Source organism: Panicum hallii, chromosome 5 (assembly GCF_002211085.1).
Source record: "Panicum hallii strain FIL2 chromosome 5, PHallii_v3.1, whole genome shotgun sequence".
Classification (NCBI taxonomy): domain Eukaryota; kingdom Viridiplantae; phylum Streptophyta; class Magnoliopsida; order Poales; family Poaceae; genus Panicum; species Panicum hallii.
Window position 1 is genome coordinate 4479099 of NC_038046.1, and position 19316 is coordinate 4498414.

General features: G+C 50.5%; 4 protein-coding genes across 8 annotated transcripts; 1 reads left to right on the forward strand and 3 right to left on the reverse strand.

The window, feature by feature from the left end:
- Window positions 1-1483: 1483 nt before the first annotated feature.
- Window positions 1484-5668, reverse strand: LOC112893015 (serine hydroxymethyltransferase 7). The gene is made up of 4 exons (XM_025960150.1): window positions 4300-5668; window positions 2369-2771; window positions 2133-2234; window positions 1484-2033 (listed from the first exon to the last, which is right to left on the reverse strand). The coding sequence occupies exons 1-4, from the start codon at window positions 5344-5346 to the stop codon at window positions 1810-1812; spliced, it is 1776 nt and encodes a 591-aa protein (XP_025815935.1). The 5' UTR covers window positions 5347-5668; the 3' UTR covers window positions 1484-1809.
- A 1550-nt stretch (window positions 5669-7218) lies between these two features.
- LOC112893016 (5'-3' exonuclease) lies at window positions 7219-9344 on the forward strand. 5 transcript variants are annotated; one of them, XR_003228732.1, is made up of 6 exons: window positions 7219-7616; window positions 7698-7829; window positions 7921-8155; window positions 8260-8482; window positions 8751-8974; window positions 9048-9344. XR_003228732.1 is itself a non-coding variant. In XM_025960151.1 (5 exons), the coding sequence occupies exons 1-5, from the start codon at window positions 7245-7247 to the stop codon at window positions 8860-8862; spliced, it is 1074 nt and encodes a 357-aa protein (XP_025815936.1). In that variant the 5' UTR covers window positions 7219-7244; the 3' UTR covers window positions 8863-9344. The 5 variants fall into 5 exon arrangements, 1 of the variants encoding a protein (XP_025815936.1); XR_003228733.1 differs by having other exon boundaries at window positions 9057-9344; XR_003228734.1 differs by having other exon boundaries at window positions 8751-8944.
- Window positions 9345-12028: 2684 nt separating this feature from the next.
- LOC112895477 (protein STRICTOSIDINE SYNTHASE-LIKE 10-like) lies at window positions 12029-13263 on the reverse strand. Its single transcript, XM_025963429.1, has one exon. It carries the CDS (start codon window positions 13187-13189, stop codon window positions 12161-12163), a length of 1029 nt encoding a protein of 342 aa, XP_025819214.1. The 5' UTR covers window positions 13190-13263; the 3' UTR covers window positions 12029-12160.
- A 3104-nt stretch (window positions 13264-16367) lies between these two features.
- LOC112895332 (patellin-3-like) lies at window positions 16368-19316 on the reverse strand. The gene is made up of 4 exons (XM_025963280.1): window positions 17893-19316; window positions 17324-17448; window positions 17090-17231; window positions 16368-16991 (listed from the first exon to the last, which is right to left on the reverse strand). Exons 1-4 carry the CDS (start codon window positions 19102-19104, stop codon window positions 16737-16739), a joined length of 1734 nt encoding a protein of 577 aa, XP_025819065.1. The 5' UTR covers window positions 19105-19316; the 3' UTR covers window positions 16368-16736.

Here is a 19316-nt window from a genome sequence, read left to right on the forward strand (position 1 = left end):
GATAAACAAGGTTAGGCAAGGTTAGGCTACTGATTTAGACTAATCATAAATAAATTATTTAGGTCTTTTTCAATAATTAGGACTTCTAGTTTATAGAACCAAGTACTGTTTATCCTATTTACCAGGCATACAGATTATTTTTTATGTAAGTTATTTTTCTATAGCTAAGCTACATATTATGCTAAAAATGTAAAAGAACTGTCAGTTTATTCATCTTTTGGCCATCTGTTGTCATCGGTGAAATATAATTATTCATGCTACACTACAATATAAAAAGTACTCTATCATACTTTATATTCTACAACTACAATTATTATTAGATTTGTTTGTAACTGTGTCACGCGGCAGCGTATTCTATATGAGCGCGTTCAGAAGTGATGCTTCTAATATTTGTCGTTTGGAGCCTGCGATCTGATTGTTGTTCAGTGTGAAAATATATTTCTAGCGTAGCTTTTTACTGACGCCAACATTGTAAACACCGTTACAGATAGATTTATTATTTATTAATATGATATAACTTGATTCGGCTCCCCTAGCTTTGATTCCTGGCCCCGCCGTGCCGACGCCGGCCGGCCGAGGACGAAGACCCGAAGCGTGGCCGACGGCAACGAGGGATATGGACGGACGGGAAGGGAACGCGGGCGCGGGCGCAACACATGACCGCTGCGAAGAACACTGTGGCGGCGGCGTCCCGTGGCGCTTGTCGGGATGGGCCGGTGTCCCCGGAGGCTGGCAGCGGGTGGTGGATCGCAATGATTAAAGCGTTTTTTCTGGAACGGCTGCCCGCCGGGAGCCCGGGACGGGGACTGGGGAGCTGCGCGGCTTTTCTGCTGGGCATTGAAGAAAAAAAAAGGACCTCTGGCCCTTTGCCGGCGCCCGTGTTCGGCTCCTCGCGACGTCGGGTCGATGGATCGGTGCCGGGTCATCATTTTCCTCGAGGAAAGATCGGGGGGTGGCAGATGGGATACGATGCCCAATTGCCCATGGATCGATCGGGCGACAGGCAACTGAAGCGGATCATGGCCGGAAAGAAAAGGAGGCGTTGGTGTCCCGGTCAGGTCTCGGAAAACAAACGAGGGGCGCGAGTCGGGGCTGAGACCGGACTTAGGCTGCAAGCCGGCGAGGTACGAAGTTTTCATGATGTTTCTCTCCCCGACAACGAACGAAAGGAGCGCCATGATGTCATTAGCTGAAAATATTGACATCCGTGTCGTTGTTGTGGGCATTTAGTCTACACGAGATGTACATTCAGGCCGGAGTGTAGACCCGCAAAAGAGGGATGCTGACAAGATCAAGATGTTAACATCAGCAAAAATCTACCTACAAGCTCCCAGTATCAGCATAGATTCGACAAGGATTCAACAAGATCATGAAAACAATAAAGCAGCAAAATCTCAACACTCAGCTGTAAAGACATATAAGCACTTGCTGCTCAATGGCTCGACAGATCGTACGCACCAGTACATTTTACCGCATCCAATCATGTAACAATTAACCAGAGATTAGATGGTTAAGCTTATTCAGCCTGGACAACCACAGGTTTCAGAAAGCAACACAGGTCCCGTAGGAGAAAAATTAACCTCCTATAGAAAATCATCATACCAAGATTCACTACATACATAATCCGCAACTTTGGCAGTGAACTGTACATATAATTGCTTGAATCGAGTCAAGACCGGTAACTAACAAAAAAAAATATCCGCTAATCGTTCTGAAGCCGAGACTGATAGTATGGGACGAGTTGAAGGACGGTAATGTTGCTGATGATCGATGAATATGGATAATTGCAAATGTGGTATATATGCACATTCATACATCAAAACCTGGCATCGCAAACTGTGATGCAAATGCCTCGACCTGATTACGCAGTTCTACAACATCTTTATTGTTCTGTAGTCCACGTAGAAACTCCTTTTGTAGTTTCCCATGTTCTTTCAGAACATTGCTAGCAATCTGAGTCGCCCTGATGAGGAACTCTGCAATCAACTCGAAATCATCCTCTAAGCAACCTCTAGTAGTCATTGCGGGTGTTCCTGCAGCAACACAATTGTATCAGTACGACTATCTTTTGTATTTATACTTGAGGACAGACATGAAAGGCCAAAAACAATGTTGGAGTTCAAAGAACTAACCAATTCGAACACCTCCAGGAGATATTGAGCCATTATCCCCGTAAATTGGTGTCTTGTTGATAGATATGTGGCATGCCTCACAGACCTTTTCAAAGATCTTGCCTATCCAAATTTAATGTACAACATCATAAGCATTTATACAAAAAGGGAAAAAATAATAAAAACATGACAATTTATATAAAAAAACATTTAAGTGGGCAGACAGTGATTAAGGAAAATAGTAGGAAGAACTATACCGGTCAAGCCAAGAGTTCTGAGATCCCAAAGCACTAAGTGATTATCTGTGCCACCAGTAACCAATCTGCATTTTCTTCTGAGCAAGGCTGATGCCAAAGCCTGGGCATTTTTCTTGACTTGTTGAATGTATGCTTTGTATTCAGGAGTTGCTACCTGCTTCAGGGTTATTGCCAAGGCAGCAATATGATTATTATGGGGTCCTCCTTGCATTGAAGGGAAAACACCAAAATTTATCTTATCCTCAAAGTCGTATTCACCCTCATCCCCTTGAGAAAAAGATCCAACTCTTTTCCTTAATTTTTTCCCTTTCCTGAAGAATATTATACCACCTCTAGGACCCCTAAGGTTCTTGTGAGTAGTTGACGTAACAACATCACAGTAGTCGAAGGGGCTACGACATTCCTACAAAGGCAAAATAATCAAGTGTCAGCATAACATGCTCAGTGAGCAGTGCATGTCCATCTCATAATTAAACAGCAAGCAACAAACAGCTCATCACATAACAACATCAAAGAGCATTGAACTAGCAAAGTGTATATCACACAAGCAAACATGAACTTACAGCAAACAAATTTAAGATGGTCATGTTGAAGATTAAAAATCAGTATCACCTATGAGTAAAGTACAAGACTATACAAGTTCGATATGAGCGTGATTTGAGTCGGAACAACCATAAGTACCACGCTCCTGTCAGCAAGGGAGTGTGCCTTTTTGTTTAAGCTCTTTCAGGCAAGTGTTTGTGTTGCAGGTGGAGGGCAAAGTGCAACTACATATCGTACTGACAACTTTCTTTGAAGCTAGGATTATAACTTCATAGGCAATAAGAAAAAAAGAGTTTGCAAGGCAACATCTGATATGCTGAAGCAAAACATGCTCATTTCAGTTGCAATGCATTTAAGTGGTAAAAGGTGTCAGATTGCCTTAGCATTACAATTATAATGACATTTCTAACATAGACAAAACCAAACAATAAAAAATGAATAGGACCCCAATAAAGCACATTCATCTTTCAGGTAATAGGTGATTGGCCAAACACATTGTCTGAATCCACATGTCAACTTATATATCTGGGACCAAGAGCAAAATCAGCACAAAATACAACCAGAATGTTGCCTTATGCATTTAAACATCATATCAGACTACAGTACCGACCTAACTAATAGACCAGACATCAAGATCATGCATTGAATGGGTTTAAATATTGTTTAAAAAAATTCCTGAGAAAAAAGGTAGCAACAACCATGGCCACGGGTAATGATGCAAGTCCTAAACTCAGCAACAAGTTCCATCGCTGTGACTTAGTTTTTGCCACGGTAAAAGACCAAGAAGAAGTTTGTGTTTAAAATCTTTCAAGGTAGCTTAATACATAATTTTCCGGACCTAAAGAAAAAGAACCTTGTGTTATTCTGTATTTATCAATATGTAAGATCTTTTAACAATAGGATTTACTCGATTTGCATATATATATATATAGTGGCCGACATTGTTTCTAGGTTCCAAACACAAAAGACAATATAGTTTTTGATACATAATCTTCTAGCCGGTCTTCAAGTACTAGGATAAAGGTATCACTGCAGATTATTCAGCAAGATATAGTCAAATTACCCAAGAAATGCTAACCTGGATATGCAAAAAGCCAGAAATCTTCAGATATCGTAATTCAAGAGCAGCTGGCGGCTAGCTTGTGATCTTAGTTCTCTAGCAAAATTACTACTCCTACCTCCAAGTAAAGCAATCACATGAGTATATGACACTAAGATGTATATCTAGTACAATTGTGCATGCTGTTAAGCAGGATACAGCCATACTAACTATAAGATTACAAAACATTGGCCTAGAAGTTGCTCCTAGTACTGTTGTGCACACCATTAAGCAGGATATAATGAAACAAATTGTAAGATATCATAATGTCTCAGCTGTAGTCATGTACCTTTGCTGCAACAAGCCCACTGATATGCGCCATGTCGCACATAAGCACCGCACCGCACTTATCAGCAATCAACCTCATCCGTGCAAAATCCCACTCTCTGGGGTATGAGCTCCCACCACAGATGAGAATTTTGGGGTGGAAATCCATTGCCCGCTCCTCAACCTTGTCATAATCAATATACCCAGTCTGTGGGTTCACCTTGTACGACAAGCTCTCGAAGAAAATAGAGGCGCCTGACACCTTCTTCCCACCCGGCGTGTAGTAACCGTGGCTAACATGGCCGCCTGACGGTGGCTCCAGCCCCATGATGCGATCCTTGGGTTGAAGTAGCCCCGTGTAGACACCCAAATTGGCGGACGTGCACGAGTAAGGCTGGACATTGACGCCCCAGCAGGCGGGGTCGAGACCGAAGGCAGTGAGGGCGCGCTCGTGGCAAAGCCGCTCGATGGCATCGATGTGCTGGTTCCCGCCGTAATAGCGAGCACCCGGAAGCCCCTCGGAGTACTTGTTGGTCAGGTGGCTGCCGAGCGCGTCGAGCACCGCGCGGCAGACGAAGTTCTCCGACGCGATGAGCTCGATGCCCCGCACCTGGCGGTCGAGCTCGCGCTCCATCAGCGCTTGCACGTCCGGGTCGGCCTCCGCAAGCGACTGGTTGCCCCAGGCGCGGACCGCGGCGCGGCGGGTCTCCAGATCCGGGCCGCTGCCCTCCCCCGTCGCCTGCCGCTTCGCGGGGCGCAGCGCCGCGGACGAGGACGAGCAGGAGGAGGTCTCTCCTCCGCCGCCCCCGCCGCCGTTGACCGCGCGGCGCGGGCGCTTGACGCAGAGTGAGTGACCGAGGAGGGAGAAGTGCTGGTCACCCCCGTCCTCCTCGTCCTCCATCCCCCCGCCTGCTTCCCCGCCCCCGAGACGCTCCGGCTTCGTGTCCTCCGAGTCGCCGAACAGCCGCAGCGGCGCGGGGACCGCGTGCACGCGGGCGTGGGCGTGGGAGGGGCCGTGGGAATGGAGCCCGAGCGAGAGGTCCGACGATGCAGGCCGCGAGAGATCCATACCTTGCCGATTCCCCAACCGATCCACGCGAAATCACAAACCCTAGCTAGCTAATTCGTCAACAACAACAACCACCAACGCGACAGCTGCAGCGCAGGCGGGCGGCGCAGGAGGAAGCGGCGGCGGAGAACACCATGAGCCTTCGGGGATCAATCGAGGCTTTGCGAATTGGGGGAGCACGAGATGACGCGTCGGAATTGGGGAGGCGGAGGGTAGCAGCTGAGGGAGGAGGAGGGGAATGAATGGGCGACGTGCTCCAATTGATGAAGGCGAGGGATGTGGGTTGGTGGTGGTGTGATGTGGTCGCGTCGCGTGAGATGTGGTGGTGAGGATGGACGAACGGGAGGAAGAACCTGGACGGGGAACCGGCCGGGGACGGTCGATGCGGTTGCCCTCGGGCCGGGAGGACGGGGACGTGCCTGGCGAGGGCTGGCTGGCTGCCTGGGCGGTGGGCGCCTGCTCTTGGGCCATGGCCACGGGCCGTCGTGGTCGTTGGTGACTGCAAATGGGCCCAACCGGTCAGTCGCCATGATTTTTTTTGAGCTTCAGTCTCCGTGAATTAGCTAGCCGAGTCGACGGATTTTTTTTGTCGTGTGATGAGACGGCGGTCCAGGCTGGTAGATGTAAAGCGTAAAGGGACACATTTTTTAATAATTTTTGAAGCGAGTGGCGACGTCCGTGCTTACGTTTGACACGTTACATGTAGCAGTGGATCACAGTATCCATCTAAAAAATGTGCTTCACACTATCAAAGTTGGGCTCCGACATCAACTGGCACGTTGAGCGCTTTTCGGCTTTGAATCGAGCGGATAATCTGCAAGGAAGGTTTTTGAGTTGGAAGGCTTCGCTGTGGATCTGGACTGTGGTACGTAGCCAGGTTCAGAGTGTATGAGTTCATCGAATCCTGTCGCATCGTGTCCACTTTCATGCTGACAAACAAATTGAAAACTAGTACTACTTGCGTGCCCTTAAACTTATCCACTTGAAGTAATTCCTCAGCTCCCGTTTCAGCTCAAAGCTAGCGTGCGAATCCCGACGTCGATGGAATATCACTATGGCAGTACGCACACGGCATTCGATTCGATCCCATCACAGCCTGCACCAATATTCAAAGCGCTCCTTGGTCCTTGGCCGAGAAGCAGGTAAAGGGACTTGGATGTAAAAAAATTCGATGAACTCGAGTCTGGCTTCACCGCAGACGTCACAACGATACGTCGAACTTTCCCGTCCTAACGGTCACACTATCTTGCCCAGGTTCAATGAACCTACGCCACGAGACTGCGGATACAGCAGAGTTTCAGACCGTGGCATGATGCCTCCATTCACGCCGACGCCACACGCCAAGACCAAAAAAAATAATGAGAAGACTTCTTTGTAGACCGAGACTTTTTGCTGGAAAGATCGTGACACCTGGCGTTCCAGCATGTTCATGCCTCATCTAGCACCTAAAACACCGTTCAGATTTCAGAGCAGCAGACTGCAAAACGGAGGCGAAGCAGAAAACAGTAGCGAACAGCGCACCCCATGAATCCAAACGTTTTCAGCTGGTAAGTTGCGGGCATGGTCCTCTTACGAATGTTTGTCGCGGCTGTTGCCTCCTCGCACTAAGAAATGCGGTGATGAGTTTTTTTGTTTTTTTAGATCCTTCTTGCGTGGTGAGATAGGAGCTTCGATATTCTCTATCTCTAATCTCTAATCTCTAAACAAGAAAAGCACCAATGAATTTTATGTGCCTTTCATACTTCACAAGTATAGCCCATGAAAATGGTATGGGCTTTTGACCCAAAAACATGTCTGGGCTTGTGCAGCAGCCCATAAAAACTCCCTCACTATTTGTTTCGGCCCTTTTATCCACAACTTCCCCATCACCGACCGCTTCTACCCTCAAACCAAGCGCAATGCCCACGTCGCTGACGTTGCCGCTGCCCGCCGTGGGGGCGGCGGTCGCAGCGTCGCCGGTCACCGCCGCACTGGTAGCGACGCCCTACAGATCTCGTCCACTCCGCCTCGTCGCGACTCCAGCCGCCACCGCCTCTTCTTCGCCCTCTACTTCCACCTCTGCCGTCTCCAGCGCGCCGCCGTCGGCGAGGCATTCCCGCAAGCATCTGGCGGGCAGAGACGGCGCCCCGTCGAAGCCCACCAAGCCCCGCGTGTTCTTCCTCGACGTCAACCCGCTCTGCTTCCGCGGATCCCAGCGCAGCCTCAGCGCCTTCGCGCGCTGGCTCGCGCTCTTCTTCGCGCACGTCAGCCTCCGCGACCCTGTCGTCGCTGTGAGTATACATACCCTCCCGGACTCTAGAAAAGAGGAGCCATCGTTCGGTGACTTCTGAAAATTTTCTTCCTGGCCTTAGGTTTTAGACGGGGAAGGAGGGAACGAGTACCGGAGGCGGCTGCTGCCGTCGTACAAGGCTCATAGGGCTCGCGGCGTTGGCACGGGCGCTGACTCGCGCGTCGTCGACGTTCTCCGCGAATGCAATGTACCGGTGGGTGAACCAGCACATTTTTAACTAACGGTCCCTGAATGTTTCTCAGGTCGAATCCTTGAATCTGACAATTTGAAAACGGCACATTCAGGTTGTAAGAGTCCACGGATACGAGGCAGATGATGTGGTGGCTACCTTGACAGAACAGGTTTTACAGAAAGGTTATAGAGTTGTCATAGCATCACCAGATAAAGACTTCAAGCAGCTGATATCCGACGATGTTCAGTTAGTTATGCCCATTCCTGAGATTGGGCGATGGTCTTTCTATACATTAAGGCATTATGTCGCTCAGTACAAGTGTGATCCAACTGCAGATTTAAGCCTTCGTGAGTAGATTTAACCATTGTTCGTTCACAAAAAAAAAGTATATTTAACCATTTGAAGTCTGTTATATCTGAGCAACTAATGAATTGGAAGTTGTGCTGGACAGGGTGCTTCATGGGTGATGAAGCAGATGGTGTTCCAGGAATCCAGCACTTGGTTCCGGGATTTGGTAGAAAGACTGCAGTGAAACTACTGCAAAAACATGGTTCATTAGAAAACTTGCTAAACACAGCTGCAATTAGAACTGTTGGCAAGGGTTATGCTCAGGATGCCCTCACTAAGCATGCTGATTACTTGAGGAAAAATTACGAAGTACTTAGCCTAAAAAGGTATTAAATTTCCATTATGCAAAAGAAAAACAGTTCATGTTTTACGTTCATGCCTTGTTTTCTGCATGCTATCTTTGCATGTTCAAGTCATTCTTGATAATCAAGGGTACCATTAACACTTAACTGTGCCTAGCTGTGTTTTGTCATCACTCACCATTCACCAAGCTGTGGCAGGAAAATATAGCACTGGGAGTATGGATAGATTTTTATTAGGCAATGATGCTGCATAAAATCTGAACAGCTCACCTTATTCCTTTTCTTGCTTCAGGGATGTAAATGTTCAACTTGATGACAGTTGGTTATCCACGAGGAACACATACAATGACACCAGTGTTCTATCTGACTTCATCCTTCAATTTAACAATGAAGGCAGAAGCTAAAGGCCGGTACAATCGAATATCTTCACCAGCTGGGTTTCTTCCTCACAAACCACGTTTGACAAGAAAAGAGGGATGTATAAAGGTTGAAGGGGCCAGTTCCTGAAAAATCTGTGTATATATACTATATCCTTGCTCCAAAGTAGAAGTCATCACATATTATTGCTTCTAATATGTGAATGTGGTAGTCTACCCAGGTTCAAGCCGTGTGCTACACAGAGGTTTGGAAGGACTGCCTTTGTGGTACGTGATCTCCGGGACAAGCTTGAAGGAAGAAGGATCTCCTAGAACAAGCTGTAATGGTAGTACTACTGTGCTCTGAGATCCATCAGTACCTTGCCAGGAGATTCCAGATATAATGTACTTTATGCTAGGTAGCTGCTCGTTGATGTATATCATCAAATACGATTATACAAGCACTTTGCTGCAAATTTGTACTAACTGCCAATTGTCAATAATGCCATGAGAACCCACGATTCTGCTCAGCTCGATTGCGTCAATAGTTGATCTGTGCCAATTGTTGCTCTAGGATCAGAACCGGAAAGAAGAGCAACATTATCTGATTATCCCAAGCTTTTGTGTTTGGTTGAACGGGTCAGAGAATGCAGGATAAACTGGCTCGCCAGTCCGTGCAACTATAAAGTACTCCCTCCGTTAGGTCGTTTTGATAAATCTAGATACATAGCTTTTGTTATGCATCTAGATAAATAGTATGTCTAGATACGTAACAAAAATTATGCATATAGATTTGCCAAAAGGAACTGCAATTTGGAACGGAGGGAGTATATCTGAAATTGTCCGGAAGCATCTTTAAATCATCTTCAGAGTCCAGGCTACTAGGCTAGATCATGATGACAGATACGATGTAGATACTGTTTACTAGAACATACTATCTTCAAGACAGACGTAACCGTTAAACTGTCAGTCAGATCGATTTCTTTGTTCTTCTTCCACTTTAGCCGAATTTCCTTAGCAGCGGCGATCATCAGGAGCCACTAAGGGCAGCATCCTGTTCCAGCATCAGTTGATGCCTTAAGCCAATTAGGCTCTGAAGTTTGAGCACCCGAGGATGCAAAATACAAGGAAAAGGCGTCTCGCTGCGTGTCATCAGCACAAGGAAAGACACATGACCGGAATGTTGGAACTTTGGTCCCGCCTACTCATGCGAGGCTCCAAAAAGCAGTGCAGTGCTGCTGCAAACAGCGCGCATCGGTTTTGCGACGTTGCCATGGAAATGGAATCCAAGGTCCGACCTTCTGGCAGGAACTGCTCAGAGCAGGCTAGTTTCATGCTTCTTTGGGCGGTCAACAATCCAGTGACCAACCATTTTCAGGCAGGGACGGCCAGCTTCAGAGGTTCAGAACTTGCTCTGACTGTCTCACCCACCCAAGTTCATCAATCATCATGGTCCAGCTGAAAACGGTGTAGCCGGCAGCAGCGCTTTTACAGGCCATGTAATTGTAATCTGTGATTTGCATTGGACAGTGGAGGATTTCCGGTGAGGGAGACTGCAAAAGCAGAGCTTTTCACGTTCTCAACCCAAAACACGTCCCTTTCGTTTTAGGTTCCCGCCTTTTCATCCTTTCTTTCCTCACACACTGGCCACTGGAGCGGAGCCTTTTCCTTTGGCTCTCCTTTTCTGAGGCTGGACAGTACCCAGTTGCGACCTTTTGAGTACATGGGAGATCAAAACATTGGTCATTTTTCGTTTCCGCTACAGATATGACAGCTCCGAGGCAGTAGTACCTGGACTGCACATAATTGAGGAAGAGAGCAAATGAAGGCACGCTTGATGCAAGCCAATAACAACTCAGCCCTCTCCAGTACCAGCCTTTGCTGTCCGGTTCCTCTTTTCCCTAATCGACAGTACGGTTTCTGCTGCAAAGTACCCTCACGTCATGGTCTAGGTACGCTCAACTTAAGATCAGAGCCGTCCTCTGAATTTCCAACGGCAAGAAACAGCGGCTCTGGCGCCTGACCTGGGCCAGCGCCGACCCGGGGCAGCGACGAGACTACACGACCCACAGCGACCGCCTGAATCGGCACAGCTACTGGTTTTTCTCTGCAGCCCTCTGCTAGTTTTTAAAGGAAATCAAATGGAGGCAACAGTCACACGGAACGCGGATCGTAGCCGCGATCCCCGTTCACGGAACTTTCGTTCCGGATCGCGGATCGGGGACGGCGCGGGTCGGACGACGGATCGTGGCTGGGACGCCGTTCCAGGCAGACTGGATCGAGAGAAAGATGGAGAGCATCGGCTGGCTTCCGACGGCCGGCGACGTGGCATCGGCTGGGGGCGCAACGCTGGAGCGGCGTGAGGTAGCGGCCTTGGGCGGCGCGACGCAACGGCGCTAGGTCGAGGAGAATCGCCGCATTGGGGGCTGGCGGCGGCGCCTGGACTCGACGAAGGAATGGATATGCTTTACGATGGAGAGAGACTGCTGGATGCTCGGCTTGTGTAAATGGGCCTCCAGGCTGGTTCACCTCGTCGGCTGCTGCATCGAGGGAAAAAAGATGGCATAAAAGCTCCTGATTTGAGGAAGCTCCAGCCCATCGTTCTATGTGAATTACTCTATAGAAGGAGTCTAAAAAGGTGTTACAGATTAGGAAAATAGCATAAAAAGATTCGATCCTGGGATCTCCTTTAGAGAAGCCGAGTAGAATATTCGCATTCCGTAGCTACGTTCCGGATACATCGTACATCATTTTAATTATCTGAGAATTATAATTTCATCCTCAAATCAAACATTCTGAAGAGGTATACCGTGATGAATTGAAAATTTAGAATTATCAATCCACGTCCCGCGTACCATATTTCTCGTATCCACGTATCAGAAACTTTTCTGACTGAGAACTACTAGGATTTGGCGCGTGCATGTGCGTAAAACTCCTGGAGATAGGCACGCGCTGTTTGCTCACTGACACTGCTACGCCGCGCGTGCCGCCGGCGCTGACGCCGGGATCGCGATCGTGAGGTTTGGCTGGACCCGGGACCGGGAAGGATGAAACCGATCATGCAAGCAGAGCAGGTTTCTTCAGGAAAAAGAACGTGGATTGGGTGCCTGTCAAGCTGTCAGCACGGACACACACAAGCTCTGATGAAGTTAACACATCAGATCAGATTAAACGGGGGATGAAAAATAATGATTTAACTTTATCAATCGGTAATAACAATGTTGGTAATTCTTTGTCACGAGACCATATGCAGCTACTGCTTAACTGTAACTATACTACTACCTATATTCATCTTTCCTAATCCAACCCCTAACGACACTACCTACGACTCTGTGTTGGCAGCAGCTCAAGCAACCAGGCCGACATACTCGAGCTCCACGGACCCTAACCACAGCTGCCCCTTCCTCTCCGCCACGTCGCTCAGCGTGACGCGCTTGGCCGCCGTCAGCTCCTCGGTCTCCACCCCGTCGGCGTCCAGGCGGACACCCACCAGGTGCTTCACGGGGGCCGTCGCCGGCGTCGCGTCCAGCCGCTGCTTCTCCTGGTTCAGCGCCACCCAGTACCCGCCCTTGCCGTCGCGCCTCACGTTGTCCGGGTACCCCGGCAGGTCCGCCAGCAGCTCGTACCGCCCGGCCCCGGCGCCGCGGAGGGTGTACCGGAACACCTGGGACGGCACGGTGTGCGCCACCACGACGTGCGCGCCGTCGGGGCTGACCGCCACGCCGTTCGGGTACGGCAGGCCGGACTTGAGCACGGCGACGCGCCCGGACCGCGCGTCGTACCTGAGCAGCCGCCCCGTCGCGTCCGCGTTCATCATGATCTCGGTGTTGAAGCGCCTTGGGTACGTCGCGCTCGAGTCGGTGAAGTAGACGTCGCCGGTGGCCTGGTCGACGTCCAGCCCGTTGACGAAGTTGAACGGGACGCCGTCCGCGCCGGCGGCCAGCACCTCCGCCTCTCCGCCGCCCGGGCCGACGCGCATGAGCCCCAGGTACGCGTCGGCGATGTAGAGGTCGCCGGTCCCGGCGTGGAACTGCAGGCCCAGCGGGCGGCCGCACATGCTCTCGGTCTCCTCCGACGGCACCACCCCCGCCGTGCACAGCGGGATCTTCCGGTAGCTGGCGCTGTGCGCGAACGTGGTCCAGCCGGCGGCGCTGCCGCCCCACCGGAGGACGCGGCCGTCCGAGACGCCGGCGTAGGGCCCCCCGCCCCGGGAGTCGAACGCGAGGCTCTCGGCGCCGGTCACGCCGCTGGGCAACGGAAGGTGGAAGCTCCAGCGCGTGTCGGTGGTCCTGATCTGCGCGGCGGCGCTCGGCGGGACGAAGAGGGCCAGGACGGCGAGGAGAAGCCACGCCACCAGGTGGTTGGGGCGCCCCATGACGCGCGCCGGTCGCCGAACTAGCTCCCTCTCGATGGTTTTCGATGCGTGCGCTATTGCTCTCTCAATCTCGTGTAGAGGATCTCTCGTGTTGCTCCTGGGACGCCCGGCGGGTCTGCGTTTTATGGCGCCAAGCCTGCCGTTGTGGCTTTCGAGTCGGACGCTGTTGGTCGGGGGGTTCTCGTTAGGAGCCGGAGGCCGAACGCGAAACGGACCCGGTCCCGTGTCCAACACTTTGGGCCGCGGACGAGATGGATACGGACTCAGCCGTCGTGGTCCGTCCTATCGGTGATTCGAACCCAAACACGCTGCCCAGTTCGCGTTCCGAGGGCAACAAGCGGACGACAATTGGGTTGTTGGGTTTCGCCGCGCACGAACGCGGATTGCTAGCTCAGTGTACGAGTATCCAGATACCACGGTAGCACTAGATCGTCACGCAAGTGGCCCGAGCCGCACGTGCTCCCTCTATTTTTATTTCATATTAAATTTATTCCGAGTTAAACTTAGCTAACTTTAGCTAAATTTATAGAAAATATAATAATATTTACAATACCAAATTTATTTTATTGAATCTACCATGAAATATATATTGATAGTGTATAATTTGGGTAGTATGGTTGTTGCTATATTTTTCTATAGACTTGTTCAAAATTAACCAAATTTGACTTAGGATAAACCTAATACGATATTTAAATAAAAATAGAAGGAGTATGTAGCTGCACTCGCACGGCCCGCAAACCTACATCACAATAATTACTTGATGAAGAATGGTAGAAGTTACTCAAGATCAGTGGCGATCTAAAGCGAGCCCGGGGGGGGGGGGTCTCGAGCCCCCTTCCTCTTGGGAATTCATGGATTCTACTACTAGCCAGCCAGTACGCGAGCCCTAGCTACCTAGACTGCTAATCAACATGGTGGATAAGGTTCAACTGTGTAATATCGCCGTGCTTGCTGTTTCGAGAGTGCTGACCATGATTGTAGGGTTCGACGGCCAGTGGCAGGCGGCACCGTTTCTTCTGCGGCTTATCCGCCCCCTCATCAAGAGGATGCTCTAGTTGATCATCAGCGATGCTAGGGATGCGCTTCGCTTTGGGTCGCTGACGACCCACAAGGACATGTTCCCAATCCTCAACATCATGGTGCCACCGGTGTTGGCGGTAGTCATCTTGCCGCCGTTGTTTGCCTAGTTGAAGAAGTGCACCAGGCTAGAGGCAGATCTAGAGTCAGCGAACTGATTGATGAACTACATCTTATTACCCTACATCCATGCATATTGTCTAGCCTGTATAAATGAATTTTATTAGTTACCGACATGCGTACGTGCGTCGTGTCTCATAGGGCGGATCTAACGTGGGGGCAGGGCTGGAGCCCCCCTCCTACCCCATGCAACCCATGGAGCCCCAAAGCCCTCCCCCCCCCCCCCCCCCAACCAACACACACGCCCCCACCAGCAACAACAACAATTTTCAACTAGGAAAGAAGAAGAGGAGGAGGAAGAAAATGAGAGGAGGGGGAAGAAGAAGGGGCAATGAGCCCCCTCTAAATTCACATCATAGATCCAGTGCTCAAAATTCACATTATAGATCCGCCACTGCTCAAGGTTGTCACTTCCATCCATTTAGAAGATTGGAATGATGCTTTAGTTTGGTATTGGACTAGTAAGGTGTTCACCCTACTGAACCTTTGCAAGCTAGTATTGTCAATATTAGAGACATAAAGCGGAAAGACATATTTTTCTGTGATTAATTTCCTATAACAACCTAATGACAACTGATAAGAAATAACTTTGTCTTTTGAGGATATACATGGCAAGATTTCATGTCTTCGTTGAATACGTTTCCTAGATAAGAGAATTTGTTAAGCCCTTTATTCCAGGTCCAGGATCTACTTTTGGAAGAACCGGGAAGATGGTGCGATGTTTTTTTTTAACATAAGATGGTGCAACGTTTTGGCGCATGAAGTTTTTTTTCGTCTTTTAAGAGCCTCTCTGTCATCACCAGCACTTCAACACTTCATTCCTATTGAGTCAACACATGTTTTCTCAATTAACAAAATGGGCTAGGGAAGTGTTACCTTTGATCTAAAAATATTCCATTATATCATAAGCATTTTCCATTTTTTTTCCAAATCGGGGTAATTAAAAATGACAGAGGCGCATGTCAACGCCGCCAATCATCATGACCCGTCTTCTTTTCCCACGATTAAAAAGGCCACAAAAGGGGCCCTCCGAGCCTTTGCACAAAGACGGGGGAGGGAGGGAGGGAGAGAGAGCACCAGAAAAATGCGGGTCTACGCACATGCCAACTCTCCAAAACCCCACCGGTAAACCCAGCTCCTGGTCCTCCTGCCGACCTGCCTCCATCGGCGGCGCCCGGTCGGCGGCGCCTGAGCTCCCCACACAGAAAGAAATGCCCTCGCGATTAGGCCATTAAAGGCGCCTCCGAGCACATGGCCAATCTGGACATGAGTGTACTCTACTGCTGGCCTTGTTGGGGTCGCGGGCGGGCGGGCGGGCCGGGGGGGGGGGGGGGGTGTGGAGGTCGTCTTCTCCTCCTCGTCTTGCGCCACTGCTGCAGAGGAGCCATCCGCCACCATGTTCTTTCGCCTTCTTTATTTGCAACAGCTGTTCCGGCCCCGCTTTCCGTCGCTTTAGGGGTTTTTTTTCTTTCCTTTCCTTTGCATGCTGTCGTTTGAGGAACACGATGACAGCCTTGGAAGGAGCGGCGGCCCCCGCCTCGCCTCTGGATGTTCCTCCGCCCCCGCTAGTTTACGCCCATCATTAGCAGCACAAGCGCCCGACCCAACCTTTTCTGTTTGGCCTGCAGCCTTGTCATTTTGCTGCTTGTTTTCTGGAAGGCACCCCAGGTATGCGTGGTCTATGCAGAGGAGACTGATGGAAACGTGGTTTGCTTTCTATAATCCTTTCCCTAATGAGAAGCGCAGTGCTGTCAGTAAGCAGGGTATGGCAGATAGTTTCATCCTCGGTGCAGCCATCAGTACATGATCAAAGCAGTAGTTTCTGTGAATCCATGATGATCTCTGCAGCTGGTTTCCTGCGAAAACATCCCACTTGTTGCAGCAAATGAGCATGGAAATGGTTGGAGCATAGAGATCCTGATATCCAGGGACAGCAGACAGCGTTCCATTAACAGGGACAAGGACATGAAGAGAAGCAACATGCGGAGTAACATGGATTGAATTATGATGAGACAAGTACTCCTAAATTTAACATATCAATGAGAATCCAGAGATGCAATGTACAGACACATCTACAGAGGAGCAGACATTCCCCAGTCCTTCCCATAGTTTTTTCTCCCCTGCCCTCCCCTCCTCAACAACCATCCATCACAATGTCATTATACTTCTTCCCAGCTACTATCACAAAAACAAGCTCACTTTGGTTGATAACCAAACAAAATATAGAATGTGAACCAAAAACCAGCAAACCCAATAAATTAATGAACCAAACCAAAAGGTTTCTTCTCTCTTCTATCATGCTCAGGTGAACTGTTGATCATGTAACTGTAGGACCCAGGCGGCCTCGCACTCATTCACTGGCGCTCTTCACCTTCGATCTGTAAAGGAGCTTCTTCTTCTTGGATGCAGGGTTGTTGATAGTTAGCACAAGCTTGCCAGGCTCGCCAACCTTGAAGCTTCCCTTCATGATCGGTTCCTCATTGGCAGGCACCTTCCTTGTTTTCTGAACAATGACAGTGTACCCACCCTCGGCGTCGGGGGTGAACTCTGCCCCATAGCTCACCTCCCAACCGAGCACCCGGAGTTCCCATACAATTGTGGAGTTCTGCAAAAACCGTACATTTGCAAACAGTTGTTAGCAGCAATCCATGAGAACTCTGCAATGTTCATGAAAAGTGAATTAGGATGTTTAGTAAGAACAACCTCGGTGACAGGGATCTCAACGGTTTCTTTAGATGAGGGTTTGATGGTGAGCTCGGTGACCGCGTCGGAGGTGGTGAATTCAGGATCATCCTCCTTGAAGAGACCTCCAAATTGGACTGGAACTTGCTCAGGTGCGATGTATCTGAATTTTGAGAGATAAGATAGCCAATACATTAGGAACGTAATGCCTGGACGGTCTAATAAGCAGAAACTATCAATTTTTTGGTGCCAAACCTGAAGAGAGTCTCTGCTGACTTGGCCGGGCTAGCAAAGACAAACTTGCTCTTGGTGCGCTGTGTGAGGAACGGGCTCATCATCTTGTTGGCAGCAAGATACCACCATGGCACATTGATGAACACCTGAAGGTGAACCAAACAAATTTGAAACTCCATTTGGTATTCAAGAAACTTCTCAATATGTAATCAACTTCATGCTCTAACAGTAAACAATGTCTCGACACACTAGTTATCCAAGCCTGATCATGTGGAAAAATTAACTAAAGGAAAAGATCCCAACCTACATTATGATTACCAAAGCACACACCAAACGACAACAGTCAACTCAAACCAACCGGATCAGAATAAAAAAGTCCATGACACCATAAAGGTTCAACCTTTATCACAGTACCCAAAGAATAAGCTTTGGCCCAATCATTCAGTCCCAACGTTGAACAACATTTGCGCAAAATTGGAATCTTTCAAATTAACGAACTATTTTTTCGAATCATTGTGGCAACGTTGAGTCCTAATCATGCAGCAACAAAATTCCAAATCAACAATTCAATTGACGCTGAGAGCCGTTACCTTCTTGGCAATGAACTCGGGGTAGTTGTCCTGGAGCAGCGCGACGGCCTGGCGGGTGACGGCGCGGTGCTTGCCGAGCATGGGCGGCGAGTTCTTGAGGTCGGTGACCTGCACCATGGAGCAGATGCCGCTGGGCGAGAAGTCCAGCTTCGACAGGATGCCGCGCTCCAACAGCTGGATGCGCCACTTGAGGAAGCGCTCGCGCTTCTCCTCGTCGCCAAAGGCCTTCTCGTAGAGTTCCTTGTCCTGGAACTCGCCGTAGACGTTGTAGCACACGGGGTGGCCCTCGCGGTCGGCGCCGCGGTAGAACACCACGTTCTCCAGCTCCGGCAGGCCGAGGTCGGCGTCGAGGAGCGAGGTGATGCCGAAGCGCTTGCGCCACAGCACCGCGGACTTGAGCATCGCCATGGCCTCCTTCACCTTGAACTCCCGCGCGCGCAGGAACTTGAGGAGCACCGTGTCCGTGCGCTCGTCGTCGCCCACCAGCGGCACACCCCAGATCAACACGGGCTCAGGCGCGGCCTCCTGCGTCTCCGCCTCCGCCTCCGTTGCCGCGGCCTCCTCCGAGGTGGCGGCGGTGGGCACGACGGTTTCCTGGATTGCCTCCACCGTCTTGGTGGCACTCTCCTCCTCGGCGACCACGACGGTCTTCTCCTCCGGCTCCGGCTTGGCCTCCTCGGCAACAGCCTCGGCCTTGGTCTCCTCGGCCGGCGCCTCGGCCTTGGTCTCCTCCGCCGGGGCTTCCGCAGCGGCCTCGGTCTTGGTCTCCTCCGCCGCCTCCTCGGCCTTGGCGGGCTCCTCGGTCTTGGGCTCTTCCTTGGCCGGCTCCTCAACCTTAGGTTCCTCCGTCTTGGTCTCCTCGGCCTTGGGCTCCTCCTTGGCCTTTGGCGGCGGCGGCGGCGGGGGTGGCAGGTTGAACTCACCGGCGGCGAGGGCGGCGGCGATCAGCTGCTTGAACTCGTCGAGCGCCTTCTTCTCCGGGTCGGGCAGGTCTTCGACAAGGTTGCTCTCCTCCTTGAACGAGCCGGCCCCCGCATCGTCGGCGGTGACCGCCGCCTCATCGGCCTTCTTCTCCGCCTCGGCCTCGGGCTCCGCTTCCGCCGCCGCAGGCACCTCCGCCTTCTTCTCCGCCTCCGCCGGCGCCGCCTCGGTCACGACCACCTCGGCCGCGGCGGGCGCAGCGGCGGCCTGTTGCTGCGGCTCCTCTGCCATCTCTCAGGAACGCTCTGGAAACTCTTTCGAGCCTGCGTCCGAGAGAGAGAGAGAGAGAGAGAGAGAGAGAGGTGTTGGGCTGGGGATTAGGGTTTGGGGGGGATGGGAGAAGAGATATAGGAGTGGGAGCTTGGGAGGAGCTGAGCTGTCAGAGGGTGGCCAGCTTTGCTGCGCTCTTTGCGGTGGCTTGGCTGGAAGAGCAGAGCTGCGGG